Source organism: Trachurus japonicus, chromosome 3 (assembly GCF_045865225.1).
Source record: "Trachurus japonicus isolate A0001 chromosome 3, Traja_1.0".
In the NCBI taxonomy this organism is placed as follows: Eukaryota; Metazoa; Chordata; class Actinopteri; order Carangiformes; family Carangidae; genus Trachurus; species Trachurus japonicus.
Window position 1 is genome coordinate 21760609 of NC_140909.1, and position 19419 is coordinate 21780027.

The following is a 19419-nucleotide window of genomic DNA, read 5'->3' on the forward strand; positions in this document are numbered from 1 at the left end:
AGTCTAACAGATCATTTCAATAGAAAAAGCAAGAGTTGGAAGGCTATGAATAATTTACACACATCAAAATCTTGGTAACAAATTGGCCATCAATGTAACAAAACAGAAAAAAAAAGAAGAAATTTGTTCAACTTTATGTCCGCTCTGTGAGGTGTTCCAGTGGTAAAAGTGAGGCAAAAATCAGACCACAAACAGTGAAATACCCATCCTGACCTCGTCACATCAGTACAAACTGGCATCAGACTGCTACTGTGATTAGTCTGCTGTAGTGACTGGGCCAGTGCACTCTAAACTAGATCCCTTATCACCCAGACTCCCAGCCTGGAAAAATTACAAACCTATCTTGTTAGGGTGGGAAGAGGACTCACAAAAAAAAAACAAAAAAAAACCACAGCAAGGATGCTTTTTACTGGGAATACAATCACCATGGCAACAGGTATATAGGCACAAGCAACTGCACCAGAGTCCTGTAATGATACCTAAAAAAAAACAAAGAGGAGAAGAAAACCCTCAAGAGTATTCTGTCAACCAACACATCAAGAAGAAATATAACTAGCTCCTTTGTTAGCAGAGGTGTTTCCATAACAACCAGTACAGCTCATCAGCCACCTCTCAGGTCACATATGGCAAACGACTGACTGACTGACTGACTGACTGACTGACTGACTGACTTCTATCTGTGATGCACACAGCTTCACTTGTTACTGACAAGACAATAACACAACCTTCAAGAAACACTGACGCTCACTGGAGTATGTGGCTCAACTCAGATGAACCTGCCAGTTAATTAGATTCATCACCATTAATAATTGGGGAGAGCAGAGGATCGCTCTTTTTAACATGTACTTGCACCAGTAATTTGTGTGACAGTGAAAATCAGCCAGTAGTAAACCGTCCCAAACTGGACACCGAAGTCACTCACAGATAGCCCACAATGGTTTTCTATGTGTAGTCAAATGCTACAAGGATTCATCTGATAACCTCCAACAGAATCCCTAAAAAGGACAAACTCCTCTGATCATCTGAATTAAAAAAAACAACCACCGAAAAACAAAGGGAGATGTATGCAGTACTGTAATAACAATGCACAAGATCAACAAACTGGGGCCAGACTTCAGGTCAGGGAAGAGAAGAGTGTGAGGAGGGAAAAGGGGCTGAGGGATGTCAGGAGGTTTTAACAACAGGGGAGGAACACACCACACCTTCTCACAGCAGGAACATATTTATTTCCTTCTTCCTTGTTCATCAACAGCTTCTCTCACAGCCAAGCTTCTGAGAAACAAACTTGTATCTTACTCCAAGCAAAAATATCACCATCACAGTTACTATATGACCTATTAGTCTTAGTTTGAACTCTCCTTTATATGATCGATTTGTCCCAAATGTCGCCAGCAGATCGCATACGTCCCACCCGACCCCCTCGAATGGTTTGGTTTGTGGTTTGAGTTTGACCATATTAACAGCACTCAGTAAGACCTCCATTACAGCCGGACAATAGAGATGTTATGTTTTTCTGTACATGTATATAGATTGAAAAAAAAAAGTGAGGTAGATGGATGGTTGAAGGAATAATAAACAAAACCCTCCCCAAAATACAAAAAGAGCATCCCAAAAAAATAAAATAAAATAAAATAAAATAAAATAAAATAAAAAAAATCTAATGGGGGGATTGTGGGGAATTTGTACAGTGATTTACGCTTCACAAAAAAAGTAAAACAAACAATAAAGAAACATCTGGGCTCGGAAACCAAATGCAATTTTTCGAGGTGAATGAGCCTTTAAAAATCTATTTTGTGTGGTCATCTTCATCATACTCATCTTCAAATGTTAGTCTGATGGGTTTCTTCAGTAAACATAGATGGAGCAAACATGCGTAGATGTTAAACACAGGGATCTCCAGTTAGAACTGGTTCCATGACAAAATGGGTGTTGTTCGGATATTGGTTATTACTAATATAAGAACATCCAGGTGAAGGAGAAGCCTCTGTAACTCCTGTAAATCATTTTAGTGTCATCCTCAGTTGTGAAATCTTACCTTTCCAAAAGCATTAAAAAAATCTCTCACTGCTGTGAGATAATTTCACTTATTTTTCAACCATTTTAACTCCAGCAATCTTCTACAAACATGTTAATATGTTGAAAAAAAAAAGATAAATAATAAGGATTACTCCAGCAGCACCCTTGATTCAAGAGAGACGTTGATTAGTGATAACAAGTGAAATTATCCAACAGACAGGTTTCTGTTTTTACTCTTGCTCTCAGGAAAATAAGATGTTAAGACTTGTTGCTACATTAAATAAATTCTATTTTACATTTACTCTGTACCTTCAACCGAGCGTTATGACACAACATAAACGTATGGAATCCTGAAACTGACAAAATCTAATAAAACGTTATCAGCAAGTTCAAAAAAATTTACCTCATCAATAAATAATATTGTTATCTAAATTACTTAAATTACTTCTACTGTTCTATGTGTTACTTGTTCATCTAAATTTCCCAACACCTCACTTTTCCTTTTTTTTTTTTGTCTTGGCACACGTTTAATCGTTTACGCTCACACTACTTTCCATTTCTGTAACCCAGTTCTAGTGCTTACATGAGAACAATATCGCTGTGAGTGGATATAAAATAATCGGTATATATGCATGTGTAACATCAGAGAAGTCAAGAGGACTGATTTGCTAGTTAGCTTACCCAAAAATACTGGTAACATGGGGCATTAGCACTATTCAGAAGATAGCTTTTGTTAGCCAACGCTGCTTGTTTTTAGTTACGCTATGTTCATAAAGACTTCAGTAGAAACTAATCTTTGTTGTGCTATTCTTAGCATGCAGCAACTAAAAAGAGCTTTACGCAATGCTAGCCAGCTAACACTGTGTTGCAGGAAGACACTCCCCCCCAAAAAAGGAAAACTAATGAGACGTTTCATAAGCCAATGGAATAGCTAAAATAAATGTTAAGTTTTATATATGAGTTTTAATTCTTCTTATCCACTGACTGAGGGCAAAGCAGGATATAAGCTTTTTGTTTCGTTTCTAACCAAATTAATAGACATCGTAAATCTTTATGCTCCATTTCAATGATTAAACTAAAAACACTGTATACTGATGAATATATTTGGACTCAGCTGATAACCTTTCACTACATTTTGTCAGTATTTGGCCTCCATACACAAAGTGCAAGGACCCATTCAAAACTAGAAATCCCTATTCCGGTTTCAGACTGATTTAAGAAACATTGTCGGATGATCAAAGAAAACACAACAACAGAGTCAGCGGGACACAGAATCAGACACACACCAGACAGGATGTCTCTGGGTATAAGAAAAAAGGGTAGAAAAGGATTTAACTTTTCTCTTTGACCTGAGATTTAGTTGGGACTCAGCAGTGACGCCTGACCTCCGAGTATGATGATGGGTAGAGGTGGTCTAGTCCAAACCCTAGAGGACCGAGGTCGAAGGTGTCCCGAGAGAGCACGAGAACATCGATGGTCCCTGGCACCATCGCTGTCCTCTAGTCAGATGGGAGGAAACGTTACCGGTGTTTCAAAACACAAGGCAAATTGTCGTACCTTTTATGCAAACACAGAAACGAAACTAGCTCAGATACACTTTACACAGTTACAAGCATTAAAAAAATGGACTGTAGTGGAAACTTTCGTAGATCCAACCTGAAGGAGTTTTTTCTCTTTTTATATATAGATATTAACTATATTACAACCACAAGAGAAATAAGGAATAGCAGCTTCTTTCTGTACATGATAAATGTCTCCAACCGTATAAAAGTTAGAAAAGTGACACAAACAACTGGTGTGTACATAAATGCTCTGCCCATGTAGAGATGTTGTAAATGTTGGAGACTAATGACTAGTCTAAAAAAATACCTGTCTGTATACAACAAGGACGCCTCTGAACACGGAGAGACATTATAGATCTAGAGAGACATTATAAATCTAGTGTTCATATTTGTTTTCATCATCTATGCTTTTCCCTCCGCATTCCTCGCTTGAGGGTTTTTCTTTTTTGCTTCTTTATTGAGTGGATTTGGCGGTTAAACCATAGCGAAACAGCACTTTGTGACAGGATGTGGCTCAATTTCAGATAAACTGACGTAACCAAAAGTCTCTGAATTCAATTTGATAGAGAGTACAGAAGCTGTTATACTGAACCTTTTAAGAAAGTGTGATCAAAAGTGCTTTTGTTTTTGCTTCCATTTTCAAATCTGGTGTGTTGGAGAATTAATGGGCGAGAAGAGATCATTCGACAAAAAGTACAATTTTGGCAACAAATTTGGCAGATTTGACCTTTCTCCCTCTGGTTGTTGGTTTCAGCGGACGTGGCGTTGGGCTGACACCCAGCCTGCAGAGCAGCAAGACTTCTGAATGACCGACGGAGACACTGACCTCTCTGAAGTGCTTCTTCTTCATAAGATATGCTTAACAGTTTCACCATAATGCCCGCCCCAAAAGCGACCAAATCGCCGGTCATTTATAAAGGCCTACACATTTTGTTTTCCCATTTGGAAATACATGTAAAAAAGTAACAAACAACAATTTATAAAATAAGTTCAGCCATAAAGAGGGAGCGAGATCGCCCTCAAATGATTTTTTTTTCTTTCTTTTGACATTTTTTTTGGTCTTCCCACTCAGCAGCAAGGGCAGTGCCACATCTGACAGCCAGCTGGTAGAAACCAAAAGAAGAATATGAAAAAAGTGTGTAGAGTTACAGCAGAACATGAACTGAGTTTTCTCCTCCTTCCTCTGAGTCTTTTCTCCTCACTGGGTTTGCTGTATTTCATCTAGGAGAGAGAGAGAGAGAGAGAGAGAGAGAGAGAGAGAGAGAGAGAGAGAGAGAGAGAGAGAGAGAGAGAGAGAGAGAGAGAGAGAGAGAGAGAGAGAGAGCGCCCACCCACTTTGACATCAGGTTCTGCAGAGCAGCAGGTGGCAGGTTTGCAGTCCGGTAGGTGTCTCTGTCCCATCAGCAGGCAGATGACTGCGGGAGAGGCATGGTGCGTTCATTTTTGCGTCCTCCGTTCATGTGTGCATACGGCGGCAGTTCCTCCAGAGACGGCCTCATGGCGACACCTGCGCCCGTCCCGACGCCTGACCCCGCTGCCGCCGCCGCCGCCGCCGCCAGGCTGGGACCAGACAGCCCATTGGCCGCCGGCTGCTGGCCGGAGGCCTGCTTGTCCATGGCGGCGGTGGATGTGCAGGGAGAGGATGGGGAGCTGGGGCTTAGCGAGGGGGCGGGCGGAGCCTCCGAGCTCGGGGAGGGCGGGGTCTGTTGGGGAGCCGGGGATTGCTGTGGCTGCTGCTGTGTGGAGGGAGGGGGCTCCAGAGGAACCGTTTCAGTGTTGTCCATTTTGTCCAGGTGGACCTGCGGATCGTCTGCTGGCTTGTTGTCTGCGCTGTAGAAGAAACTATTCTCTTTGAAAGACGGCTCCAGCTCATCCCTAATGCTGCTGATGATCTCCACAAAGGAGGGACGCATCTTAGGGTTGTACTGCCAACACATTCGCATCAGCTCAAACCTACACAAATACACAAACACACACGGGTTACCTCCGTTCGGTGGAAAGAGTCCAGGACAATGCTGCATGCAAATGTTAACCAGGCCTTCAGATTATTGCTCACATGTTCATTTTTGCACATTTACATTTGTACATTTTGCTATTCACTTTCTCTGTATAGGCAGGTTGTTGTCATTACCATTTTAGGCCACTTTGCTTTGTTTTTTTACTTATTTATGTTCTCTTTCCCAACTGTGTTGTGCAATTCTGAGAACTGATTTCCCTGCAGTGATCAATACAGTTAATCTGATTGTGATTTAGGATGGTTCCTGTGTATAGTATTAGAAAATACTGTAATTAATGAGTGTTTTTATTGACATGTTTAAGGCAACACATTATTTAAAAAGGATTGCTGTTGGTGATCTCTCTCATCAACAGAGATTTGATTTTGAAAACAAGGCACCATCATTATTCTCCCAGAAAACCCTGTGGCTTCACATCTGTTCTCCACATGACTCCAGCATCTGATGCATCCTCGATGTTTGGTGGTTTGTGGCCAAATTTCCCTGCCACGCTCACAACTCTGTTGGTGTGGATTTATACATGGGCTCTTTCAACAAACACATCATGGAGAACGCATAGTGACAAACAGACAGGCTGAGGTATGGAAATCCCAGTGACTGCAGGCTGAAGAGCAGCAGGATCGCTGACTATGATTCACTTACGAGTAGAAAATTATGGAAAAGAGACAGAAGATGAGAATCTATTGTCACTTGCAGTCTGCTGGTGTGTGTGAATCTGCACAGTTGTGTGTGCGTGTGTTTGTCTCTTACAGCATGTCAGGACAGTTCTGTGGTTTCTCCAGCAGCCCTCCTTCCATGACAAAGCGGAGCACCTGCTCATTGGACAGACCCTGGTAGGGCTGCTCTGCCAGAGTGGCAATCTCCCACAACACAACCCCGAATGACCTGCCACAGATGAAACGACACAAGGATTACACAAGGAAGTTTTCCGTTATAACGATTATAATCAGGAGAAGTAAACCGAGAAAAACAAAAGCTGCCACATGTGTTTGGTTTTTGTGTTTTGTCTGCTCACCAGACATCCGAGTTCGTGGTGAAGACTCCGTCCTTCAGAGACTCGGGTGACATCCAGCGGACGGGGAGCAAACCCTTACCGCCTTTGCGGTAGTAATCCGTCTCATAGATATCTCTGGTCATGCCAAAATCTACCCAGACACAGAGACACACACGGAGAAAGTGAAGCAGTGATGATGGCTGCAAAAAACATCCACAGCACTGGAAGACAATTATTCTGACTAATCCAAAAAAAATGGAGCACAGTTTTGGCATTTGACTCAATGCTGGGAATCAATTTCTTCATACTTCTATGTTATTTTCATTTTTTGTAGAGGGGTCCATATGCCATGGGACTGTTTATTCACATTATATACTTAGGCATAATGGTGTAATCTCTTGGCGACCTCTGAGCTGGTGTTACAGACCAGCAATGATGATTTTCTACATAATGGTCAAGACCCTCTGGAACTCAAAGAGATGCACGGTCTCTTAAATAACGTAAACCTGGAAACACTGTGGTTAAGTACGTACACACTTGTTGGACTACATCAACTCTGAGATGAGAACATGCTAATGCTAACTACCATCTTGTTTGCACCTAATGAGCGTGCTCCTAACTCCCCCTCACTTTGGCCTCTTAGCCGTCAGTGATGTTTGCCCCCCCTTCGCAGTGATTTACCTCCGATCTTGACAGTGAAGTCCTCGGCAACCATGCAGTTCCTGGCCGCCAGATCTCTGTGGACAAACTTGTTGGCATTGAGGTAAGCCATGCCGTCAGCGATCTGCCCTGCCATCTGAAGCATCTTCTTTAGAGGGGGCAGAGACAGGCTCGACCATTGCTGCTGGAGACACACAGACAGACGGACAGAGTAAGCTTTACATGTAGGATAGGGTCCTGATCCAGAGGTTATATAGAGTTTCTTAGAGTTGTAATCTATGTGAGATGGCGCAGTATAAAGAAATCTATACAGCAGCTTTTTCCCAATAAATCCATTGAGTCTTTTATTTTTTTCATTTTTATGCTGTTTCACATTAAAGTTGACTGTTGAAAAGGCAGCTGACTGAATTTGCCAAAGTTTTTTGTATAAGGTTCAGACTGAAGTTTCATCTGGAGGAAAACAACAAGCAAAAGGTGAGAAGCTGCATCACACTGATTCAAAGCCTGAGATATATACGTATATAAGCACAGAAGGTCATTAATACCGACATTTCCTTTTATTCTCCAGCTATAATGTTCAATCCTTCTGGACCACCCCTACTACAACCCATTATACCCAACAGGAACTCTGTCCGCAGTTTATTGACAGTAAAAAGGAGCGCGCAGTACCTCTTTAGGTCGAAGGGAGCGTAGGTAACTCTTCAGGTCTCCTCGTGTCATCAGCTCCATGATGACCAAGGTGGGCTGACCCTGTGAGACCACTCCCAGGAGACGAACCTGCGACAAACACAGTGAACACAACGCCAATGAGAAAAAGAGTGGTCTCCGAAACTCTGTCCTGTGGAGTGATCTAACTTTCAGTTTATGTTTATCACACTGACTAATATGGATTCAAACATATGTCATTGTTCAGTGGTTTAAAAGTCTGAAATGAGGACAGAGTTTAGGGGCATCCAGCATGGTTCAATTTCATATCCTCCTCTCTCCTCCGACCTTGTTTCCTTGGTTGAATGTGTGTGTGTCTGAGCGTGTACGTACCACGTGGTGACAGTTGAACTCCTTCATGACGGAGGCTTCGTTGAGAAACTCGATTCTCTCCCTCATGCTGGCCGACTCGTTGACAGTCTTGATGGCCACGCGTGTCTCTGGTTCGTCTTTGACCACGCCCTTCGCCAGGCCTTCGTACACCATGCCAAACGACCCCTGGCCGAGCTCTCGACTCAGGGCAATCTTCTCCCGTGCCACCTCCCACTCATCTGGTACATACACTACACAGGGGGAGAAAAAGAAAAAAAAAAATCATATTAATACAGATTGTCACACCTGCGCTGACATTTTCAGTTACCGTGGCAACAACTACATTTGTCTCCGTAACATTTCACCCACTTTCTGCGGCGCTGAAGTACTCTGGATTAACTGAGGCATACAGGACTCCATTTCCAAGACGATCACTGTTCCTGAGAAAAACAAAAACCGTTTACCGACACACAAACACACTCTCATGTACCTTTACACACACACGCACACACAGCATTGTACTATACCTTTGGGACCTGCAGGCTACATAACCATACATACGGTAGCACAGTTTTAACTCACAAAGAGCTTGGCCAACTTTGATACTGAACCATTTCAATATTCACGACTCAGATTGGAATAATCAAAAATTATGTATTTGTAATTAAAAAAAAAAATTCTTTATCCCCTAAATTGTTGTGTAAACTTGTTTCTTCATTTTTTAACTGTCTTCTGGTATTTTTTTTATCACATGGACACATTTTTGTCATCTTAAACTTCTTACACACAGAGACTACATATGGATGAAAACATATCAGTGCATATTGCATACAGCTGCCTTTGATATTCTGCTTTGGAAGTAACATTTTCCTTTGGTTTGTGTGTTGTTAATGTAGTTGATGAGTTATGGTGTAGCCACAACAACTATTAGTAAGACGTTCAATCATTTACTGTACTTTACAGAAAAGCGACATTTGATCATCATTTCTTGTATTTTCTCTGTAGGTCGACGGTGGTCTGTTGTACTATTTTGCCCTGGCTCTGTGACTCCAGCTGGTACGTTGTAGTCTGCATCCGATGTTTTGTTTCTGGTTGTTTTATGTGAACAAGTTCTCTAAATTAAAAAAAGCAAAAGTAACATTTGCTCCACACATAAAACTACAGACTCACACACCTTTTTTTGTTGAGGACCACCAGCATTGTGACCAGGAAGCAGATGCAGATGATGATGGCAACAGGAATGAAGATCATCGCGTAAAGGGCGCTTTCATATCCTGTGCGGTGAAACAGTAAAGTGTGAACAACGTTTCAGTGAAAGAGAAAGATGGCGACGATGATGATGCTTGAGAGTGTTTGTCTTACGTTCAGCCACATAGAGATCCAGACTGTGAGTCCATGAGCCGTTGCCTGCCAGTGATGTCGCTCTTACTCTGACTGAGTAGTTTCCTGGGCTGAGGTTGGACAGCCGAACGCCACGCTGGACCTGATACGTCTGACCAGAGACACACTCATGCTTCTCGGCCTGAAACACACACACATAAAGAATTTTTGTAATCCACCAGAGAATCCAACATCCCTTGTTTTTTATCCTGAATGTACAATGGCCATTTGACCAAAGTCATTCTACCTTATCCCTGCCTGATAATAAATAATAAGTTACCTGTCTTTTTCTCTCTATGACTATGTTTCTACAGGGTTAATATGTTGTTTTATATCATATGATATGTGATATGTATCAGATGGCCAAAAAATGTTAAATTATCTCTAATGGGTAAATAAAAAATGCAAATTCAAGAGGCTAATTTTGATTCTACCTCTGAGTCGACATCAAACTCATTTAGTGAGGATACTCATACTCATGTTAATGAAGAGGATATTGATTTTTCTCAAACGTAACAACAGGCTGCTTAGGTCAACCAACTTTTCATTCAGACGTTGACTGCCCACATAGATAATATCTTCCAGCTAAATCTAAATAAACATGAATTAAATTAACTTTCTAACTTCAGAGTCTTTGACATAATCAGCAGGTTCTCAATGAGGGGATGCAGATGTGGTCTCACCTCAGTAGCCAGTTGGAACTTGATCTCATACATGAGGATGAGTCCGTTGGGGTGAGGGGGCTCCGGCCAGTTCAAGAACACCCAGTCCTCGTGGCCCTCCCAGGTTACTTTGCCCGGGATGTCATCAGCTTTTTCTGGAGAACACATGGAAAAAAGGTTACCACGGTGACCACATATTGAGGTCGCAACATACAGATGTAGCTGAGAAAGCTGAGAGTTAAACTGGTCCTCGAACCTGCGGGCTTGGTTCTGGAGAAGACGAACTCTGCCGCGCTGCAGCGTTGGACCTGCCGATTGCAGGCGTGAACGTCAATGCGGTAAACCGTGAACGGCTGGAGCCCGGAGATCTGCAGCTCCCGCTCCGTCACAGCTTGCTCAATGAACTCAAACTCTCTTTCTGCTGGCTCCCGGTCAGCGGTGGTGCTGCTGTTACCAGCGGCCTGGAGAGGAGGGACAGTGCTGCTGTTGGAGTGCAGGCGGTGGTGACGAGAGTGAGTGGCGTTGGCGATGTTGAAGAGATCTCGGCGACGGCGATCTGGTGGCCTGGAAACAAGAGGGGAAGGAGAGATGATCATTTAACCACTGACAGCAACGAGGGAGAGTCAAGTGGATGTGTAACGTCAACAAGACGAAGAGGTTTAGTGTGTTAAGGTGGATGAATCACAAAACTGTCACAAGGAGATCTTTTGTGCCGTTTGCTCCTCAGCAACATTACAACACTGATGCCAGATTAGCTGGAACTTGTTCTCTGCTCAGCTTTGAGTCTTTTGAGTGATTTCCTTACTTTTGTTGCCATTTGGCTTTGATTTCAGCAGCTGGGATGAAACTTGGTGGGCATATACTAAATAAAATTACTGAACAGCTCAGTTGGTTTTATAGAACATGAGCTTTTCACAAGCAAAGTATACAGTATATGCCAGTGGGTGGCCACACCCACTGCTACCACATTTGACCACAGTCCAACAAAAGTTTACAAAGTTCTTCCTCAAGCATGTGTGTTCAATTTCATGACATTTGGTTTAATGGAAGCGTTTTGTTTTTTTCTTCTTCTTCTTTTTACCTCCACCAGGTTTTGTTTCCTCTGAAACCAGTATGGACCAGCTACATCCTTTCATTGCCTTTAACTTATTAACCTCTAATATTTGTCTCTTAGGGGGAAAAGGAGATACGCTTTCTTTCTCTCTCTAATTATTTCAAACAGATACAACAGCCTGTGGTCTGTATCTGTAATCACAGGAACAGAATTCAGATACAGACCCAAATGTACAAAGGGATCGTGTACATGTTTGATCACATGTCGATGTGGTCTGAAGTACTGGAGCTGAGAGGAAAATGCAGGAAACATGATAACCTCTGTTCCTCCTTTGGAGCTAAGCACAGCCACTCCTGCATCTGCAAAACACGCTGAGAGCTAATTAACATCAACTGGACTGAACTCTGTGCGTCTGTGTGTCTGTGCATGTGTGTCTGTAGGGAGATGTGATGCAGATGTCTGCAACACAATGAAGCACACTGACTTCCTAAATCAGGCAGTAGCAGGAACACAATGTAATGAGAAAAGACAAGACTGGTTTGTTCCTCTCCATAGACAGTCTGCCCCCCTCTCCCTCCTTCCAATTTTGGCTGGGTTGTTTTCTTTCATTTACTACATAAAGATAATATATACACATAAAGACCGCTACTGATACCAAAAACTACAAAAACAACGGCACGGACGGAAGAAAATTATTTTCTAATGAGATTCTTTCTAGCTCTTTGTCTTAGACAGCAAAGGGTTAAAGATGAAGGTGAACAGTGACACACAGCCCACACCAAAGATAAACAATGAAATAATGATGATGATGATGATGAGTCACTAACCTTGGTGTAAATATTGAATTGTGCAGGAAGTTCTCAAAGACTTTTCGGTAGGAGGCGTCGGCAGCTTCTGCCTCCAGGTCCTCCACAGACTTGGGGCAGGGGCAACAGGGACCTTTATCTGCCCCCTCAGGATCTGGCTTAGTGGGCTTCGTCTCCTCCTCCTGGTCTCCCACACCGATGGCAGCAATCCTTATGGGGATCTTCAACTCTGCAGGAGGAAGAGGAGGATGTGTTTCATGAGTACAACCTCAACAACTTGAGTCCTTAAGGTGTGTGTGTGTGTGTGTGTGTGTGTGTGTGTACCTTTAGAGCAGTAGTTGTGCTGGTAAAGCTCCCTGTCCTCAGCTTGTTGCTGCCATCTGACCAGGTAGTAAGTCTGGTTTCCATTTGGTGAGACAGGGGGCGACCAACGCACCACCAGCTGTGTGGAGGAGTTGGAGTATGCTCGCACATCCTGAGGCATGGAGGGAGCTGAGAGAGAGAGAGAGAGAGAGAGAGAGAGAGAAGAGACAAACATCACAAATTATTCTGATCTCAGTGTCATCACTATGTGGCTGCTTGATAAAACGGGTTTCTAACAATTTGTAGGAAACGTCTCTCCTTCAGGGTAGGATGCAAAGTCTGCCAGTGCAGATGTGATTTGCTGACATCACGGCGCTGCTATGTCTTTACAGCGCAGCTGGGTTTGTTTAAAGCGCTCTTCCATTTCATCTAATTGTATTATAGTTTTTGCAAATCAGTTTTTCGTCTTTTTGAATTGCAGCTGTGTTTATTTAAAAACTCCCTTCCTCTCCATCTCCGTACGGTACATCTGCATCAAATCCAGAAAATGTTATCACGCTGTCATCATGGAACAATCCCCCATTGGTTTGGAAAAAGCAAGCAGCAATGTGAATCACCATCACCTGTCGTTAAGTGTGGATGTTAATATCACAGTTTAAACTAATGTCCATTACTCTTATGATTTTATTTTTAAAGAGCCTCTCCTTTACAATCAGCCCTGGTCTCTATCTAACCTTTGATACCTCTTTCCGTCCATCTCTCCTTCCTCAAGTTACAGTTACAATTATGTATGATAAAAACCTTCAGTTATTTAGCAAAGTCATTCTTGGATCATAATGACATGTAGTTTTTTTATTGTCAGTCTACAGTCTATGACCTTTGACCAAGGAAATGACCCTGTCTACCTGAGGGACTTGTGCGGATGTAGACCACCCTGCTCTTGGCGGTCGGCATGTGCTTGTCCTCCACCATCAGCGTGATAGCTTTGACGAAGATAGCGTACTGTGTCCATGGCTTCAGGCTGGACAGCAGAACCCCGGGATCTGAGTCCTTGTCTGGGCTCAGCTCCACGTCCACCATGTTCCAGCTGTTGGAGCCGCAGCCGTCCTGCCCCTCAAACTCGGTGATGTTCTGGTACGGCCTGGAAGGAAGACGATCAGGATCAGAGGTTAACAATTAATCTAATTCTTAGCTTCCTATAGAGACTGATGAATATTTTCTGATTCTTGAATATTCCATTCTCACTTTCTGTTTGTAGATAAACCTGAGAAAAGACCTTCCTCAAATTAATATATCTGACAGAAAACAAACATAAAAAGCCTGGTTTAATCATGTGTTCCTTCTTTGTTTGAAGTTTGACTTTAGTTTACACTTTTTTATTTTTTACTCTACCAGACTCTTTATCTTGTGCATTAAAAGTATTTTTCGATGTGATGAGATGTTCCCAAAGATAACGTTTTTTTTTTCTTTGCCTTTATTCAAATCAGTTGATGAGTGAGGAGGAATCATGTCTCAGTTCCTATCACAGCTAGAGCCAGAAGCCTGGGGACGGAGCAAGCTAATGACTGAAATACTTACGCCTCCTTATAGTAGACGATAAAGCTGATGAGGTCTCTGTAGTCGGGGGGCCGGTAGCGTTCCCAGGTCAGTTTGATCCTTTTACTGCTGGTGCTATTGGATTTAAACTTTAGGATAGTGCTTTCACCTGGAAGAGAGTCAGAGCAGAGTTAAAACCAAAAGTATTTCAATATGTTTCTGTTACAATTAGTCTCTTTGACGGGGTGATGCAGTAACTACAGACACATGGTGCAGAGAACGAGTAGGCGTTTGAAAACTGCTAGTAAACTATAGTAAGTCCTGCACATGTACTGGAGATAGCAATTTAAATTCCTGTGGCTTTTTTTTTTTTGACCCTTACAGCTGGCACGGTCGCCGTTGTTTCGGAAATCGCTCTCATCAAAGCGGCCCTGGATGCCCGTCTTGTTCCACATGTTGCGGATCTCGGACATGCAGAGCTTCGGGTTGGCCCTGAAGAACAGCTTTCCTGTTTTGATGGTGAGATTGTGCTGCTTCCAGTCCCACAGATACTGGAGCTGCTGGTTGTCGAATGCCGAGAAGGCATACATGCTACAGGGCAGAAAGAAGAGAAGATGAATGAATGGTTGTATGTTGATTCTATATTCACTGTTTCTGCCATAGTTTGCAAGAGTGTCATGCCAAGGTGAAGGCTAACTTTCCCATCAAGGACACTTATTTCAGTGGAAGACAATGAGGAGAGGGAAGGAGTGGAGAGGAGTTTTATGAGTCACTGGGTAACACCCAGACATCCAGGAATGGCTGTAATGTGGGCCTTGGGGCAATAAGATTCCTGTGAGCTCAAGGAGAAACAGACAGAGCGGGGAGTGAAGGCCACTCTACGGCCCTGAGAACCTCTCCTTGGACTGTTGGAAGTCAATGTTTCCACTATATACAAAATTACTGCCACCGCTGCTTCAGAATGTTATGAAATGTCATGAAGTTGCAATTACACAACTCTGCAGAGATGCAGTCCTGCTGTGGACCACGGGCTGAGGGCGATGTGAGCCAGATGACCTACTTGGTTTCGATCAGCCCACTGCATAAACCAGTGAACATTACCAAGTGACTATGAAACCTTCATTTGGTGAAGTGGGTTCTGTGAGTTTTGTACACTGAAGTTGGAAAGATACAGAGGTCCACTGAGGCCTGAGTTTTGCTGGTCGTCTGCATGTTTTTTTGTTTTTGTTTTATTAAAGAAAAATCAATCTACTCACCAGTCCACCACCTTCACAGCCTTGTTGTATTGTGCTCTTGCAAACCAATACTAACCTTGTGAGAGGAACCTAACATTAACTGCTGGAGGTTGTATTAAGGCTTTTAAAAAACATAAAAGCAGTGTTCATTTATGAAGATCGTCATGCTAAAAAAAACTTGTCATTATTATTAATTTTTTTTTGCAGTAATCCAAAAGCCTTGCTAAAATCTGTTTACATTTTTGTTGAGGGAATCTGGGTGATGCTGACATCCAGTTTCCTTGAAACTCTACTCAAGGTTAGGTTTCAGTTCAGTCAGTTGTTTTCCTTTTCCAGTTAAAAACAAAATTCTTGAGTGAGTTTTTTTTTTAAAATATATTTTGGATATTACTGTTAAAGACATAAAAACAATGAGGTCTGTCCAACAAAACATAAGCTCCAGTCGGGGCTAGACAGTCAAAACACGATCTTTGTCCCATCAGCCAACATTTGAATGATAACCTTGACTTGTTGTCACATTAGAAGAAGAAAAACTCTACACTCCTTGAACTAAACTACACTCCTCACATTGATGCAGCAACAAATCAGATTCCTTAATGTTCCAACATCCACTGGAATAAATCATCATTGTGTAAGAGGACCGAGGAGTGGAGCCGACATCAATCTCAGCTGTGAGCTGCTGTGCTGGGGTTCAAACTGAGGGTTTTGTGTCTCTGTGTGTTCATGATTAAATGTGTTGTGTGTTTGTGTGTGATCCTACTCGTCCAACAGGGTTTCTCCATCGATGTATCTGAGGCTGCGGAGGAAGGCCAGGGAGCTCAGGGTGTGGGAGTGTCTGATCCGCACGTAACCCGTCACCCTCTGGATCAAACCTGTGAAACTCTCCAGCTCTGCCACCATGTTGTCTAAAACACACAGACGCACTCTTGTTATTACTTATTCACCACCCTGCCCTATTAGTCTATTTATGTAGTGTTTATGCACTCGGGTTTTATTACTGACATAACTGGGTTCATGTTCGCTGTGGTTGGACTGAACTGTAAATCTCGCTTTTATATCGTATGCTGCGTAAAACTTGAGGAACTTGTACATTGGACGTATTTCTTTAGAGGTGTGTTTTACTGGAAACTACCTGCCTCATTTGCCTCTTCCAGCTACCACCCAATTTTCCCTCTCATTTACTTCTCTCATTTATTCATTTTCCTTCTTGCCTTATGCTTCTTGATTGTGATTTACTGAGCAACACCTGGAAATTACACAGCTCCTTCTCTTTGCAGACTGCTTGGATGCTGACAATGCATTTACAACACAAATACAGAAACTGCTTTTGTGTGGTGTCTGATGAACAACTTCATTATCATTATGTTTTTATCTAAGAATCAACGTGGATACAATCATTCTTCAGACAATTATGTTCTCCTGGAAATCAGACGTTTGTATTTTTATAACACCACATGCTCAAAGACGGTGGTAATGTGCACAAATATATTTCTTCTTGATTGCAGGAAAAAGTGGAATCATCTCCTTTTGTCTTCAGTGATGGTTTAACAGTATGTGACTAACAGGTCGGAGGACATGGTGGAGTGAAGTGGTGAAAAAGAAGCCTGGAAATGTTAGTCATCAGCTGTCGTGTTGCGTTGTGGGACGTTGCAGAACTTACGGCCTCTGCGGATGTTGATATGCAGGTTGCCTTTGATAACGGTGCAGCCTTTGAGAGACTGAGCAGCATCCATGGAGTCGATGACCTTCTCCTCACATACTTTATCACAGAGACCATCACAGGCTGAACAGAACATACTGGGGACAGACAGAAAGAGATATCGAGAGACCATGTCATTTCACAGACACTCCGTTTGGTTGAAGTCTTAAAGTGCTCCCCTGACCTTTTAGATTTTATTTCTGTCCCTGAAACATTTTACGTCAGTGTTTTACAAGAACAGCTAAATGATGTCTAGGAGAGGTTCCCAGATTTAACCAGAAACGTTTATTATATAAACTAATGGCCCTTTATCGTGGCTGTTGTTTTACACTGTTCTCACCCTGATGAAACTTCAGAACAGAAACTAATAGCAGGGTGTGGAACTGGCATCGGTGTCAGGCCAACAATAAGAGCAACTCCACCCTGCGGCTCCATTTCAGCCGAGCTCACGGCAGACTGCAGCTCACCTGTTGGGTGCAGTGCGTGTGTACCCAGACGGGCAATCGGGCATGCACTCGTCGCCGTGGATGATGAAGCTGTCGAATTCGGGGAGGTGGACTTGTGAGCAAAGCTCGGCGCTGATGCAGCGCCAGCCCTCAAATTTGTAGGTGCCGGGAGGGCAGTCGGCCACACAGCGCCCTTGGTGGTAGTAATGCACGCATGCGGCACATGCTGTGTCACTACCAGGGACTGTGCAGCTGCCTAGACACTGAGGGTGGCAGCACTCGCCGTCCGCTGTGCATGCTCGCCGTCCACACTTCTCAGGGCACTCTGGATGGGAGACAGAAGGGGGGGGGGGGTTAGTGTTGGATATGATCTGTCATCTCATTTGGATTCCTCTGGTAGAATATCCACTTATGTGATATTTGTATTTACACTTTAAAGTGGCACAAACCACACTTAATGAGCTATATTAAAGCAATTTATCAGATGAATAGCTTTACATTAATAAATTATATTCCACACCAGAGCTTTGACAGAATGTTTAATGTTTCGAGATTTCAAGACACTTTGTTGTCAGTGCACTGGTGAAACAATACAACAAACTTAAGTTCAAGCAACAATCCATCCATTTGTAGAAATAAATGAGTTCAGCCCTCTGGTTTTGTTTAATATCAGTTTAGCGTTTCAGTCTGGATCTGCTGTGGCAGGTGCGATTGACCCTTTAAAAGATGTGGTTCACATGCAGAATGTCAAATGTCAACACTGAGGCATTTGGATGATGATGGTGATGATGATGCAGCACTATGTTATAGAATATGTTGATAAGTGGTTGATAATTTCAGCCTATTTCAGACAAAACTGCACAATATTCAGTGATTCCTGCTTCTCAAATGTGAGAGTTTGTTGTTTTTCTTAGTTGCATGTATTTCTAAACTCAGCATTTTCGTTTAATCTATTTTTTTCTGGTCAGGCAAAAACAAGACAAATGCAGACACCACCTTGAGCTCTGATGGACACCATTTATTATTCCATTCATCTTAGAGACTTACAATAAAAGGGGCATTCCCCTCTTTTAGCAAACATAAAAGTGCAACAAACAAACACATCCAGTCAGTCCTCAGTTTAAAGAAGCTTCTGGCAAGATGCTATTGGCTTCAGTCCTGAAACAATCCTGAGTAATGACTGAAGATTACAGCTTGTAAATCACAACAACAACAACAAAAAAAAGTCAGGGAAGAAGACGTACAGGCTGCACGTGCAGCCTGCAACTCTGTGTGTACGTTTCTTTTTGTCATGTAAATGTAGCTACAAAACCAGTTCCAACAAACAACAAGTCAGGGATTTTGTCTAACACACATTTGTTGGTGTTGAGCCCAGTAGTGCTGCGTGAGGCTCATCCCAGCTTCCCACAGTGACAAGAGCATCTCCGGTCCGGGTTTTCCAACAAGCACTGCTACAAATAACTCTCCTTCCAGTTGCTGTGGTGTCCCTTAAATAAAAGGATACTGTAACTGATGACAGGAAAAACTGATTGAGGAGCTCCAAAAGGAAAACACCGTACTGACCTGCGTATGGAAGCGAGCCACACCTCGCGGCAGCTTTTGTCTCCGCGGATTCAATTCAACATGATAGAGACAGACCAACCCTAAAGCCACTAATTACATTAGTAGACGCACACCTTCAAACAGAGAGTGGAGAACCTCCTTGAACTAAACTAAAGCTCAGAGGAAATACCAACAATAGAGGCTCCATTTAGCCCATTACCACCGCATAGTCACTGAAAAAGAAAGAGAAAACTGTTTAGCATCCACCCTTAACCCAGCTTTACTGACAACACAAAAGCTGATCCACGCAGAGTAACGTTCGAGACCTTCAAAGCGCTTACACTGTCTGCCACAGAAACAAACACTAATTGCTATGGAAACACTGAAAATCACTGCTTGAAATTATTTGTGTGTGTTAGTGAGCACAGAGTCCTGTAAGGCATAAACAAAGGGGGCCGGGATATCTGAACAAAAAAACAACTAAACTGTAAT

The 19419-nt window shown here is 42.7% G+C and overlaps 1 protein-coding gene across 2 annotated transcripts in view; it reads right to left on the minus strand.

Moving 5' to 3' along the window:
* Nucleotides 1-4243: 4243 nt before the first annotated feature.
* The window catches only part of igf1rb (insulin-like growth factor 1b receptor), a 40909-nt gene continuing 25733 nt past the window's right edge, over nucleotides 4244-19419 (minus strand). The window contains exons 3-21 of one of the 2 annotated variants that reach the window (XM_085766613.1): nucleotides 17407-17710; nucleotides 16901-17037; nucleotides 16001-16145; nucleotides 14388-14596; nucleotides 14048-14174; nucleotides 13375-13610; nucleotides 12491-12658; nucleotides 12188-12395; nucleotides 10563-10870; nucleotides 10328-10461; nucleotides 9627-9786; nucleotides 9439-9538; nucleotides 8634-8704; nucleotides 8286-8515; nucleotides 7917-8024; nucleotides 7269-7431; nucleotides 6609-6738; nucleotides 6344-6478; nucleotides 4244-5531 (exon numbers count right to left, since the gene is read on the minus strand). In XM_085766613.1, coding sequence (XP_085622739.1) covers nucleotides 4979-5531; nucleotides 6344-6478; nucleotides 6609-6738; nucleotides 7269-7431; nucleotides 7917-8024; nucleotides 8286-8515; nucleotides 8634-8704; nucleotides 9439-9538; nucleotides 9627-9786; nucleotides 10328-10461; nucleotides 10563-10870; nucleotides 12188-12395; nucleotides 12491-12658; nucleotides 13375-13610; nucleotides 14048-14174; nucleotides 14388-14596; nucleotides 16001-16145; nucleotides 16901-17037; nucleotides 17407-17710 — 3626 coding nt within the window. In that variant the 3' untranslated portion in view covers nucleotides 4244-4978. The remainder of the gene's footprint in view (nucleotides 5532-6343; nucleotides 6479-6608; nucleotides 6739-7268; nucleotides 7432-7916; nucleotides 8025-8285; nucleotides 8516-8633; nucleotides 8705-9438; nucleotides 9539-9626; nucleotides 9787-10327; nucleotides 10462-10562; nucleotides 10871-12187; nucleotides 12396-12490; nucleotides 12659-13374; nucleotides 13611-14047; nucleotides 14175-14387; nucleotides 14597-16000; nucleotides 16146-16900; nucleotides 17038-17406; nucleotides 17711-19419) is intronic. The other variant, XM_085766623.1, reaches the window with a different exon arrangement.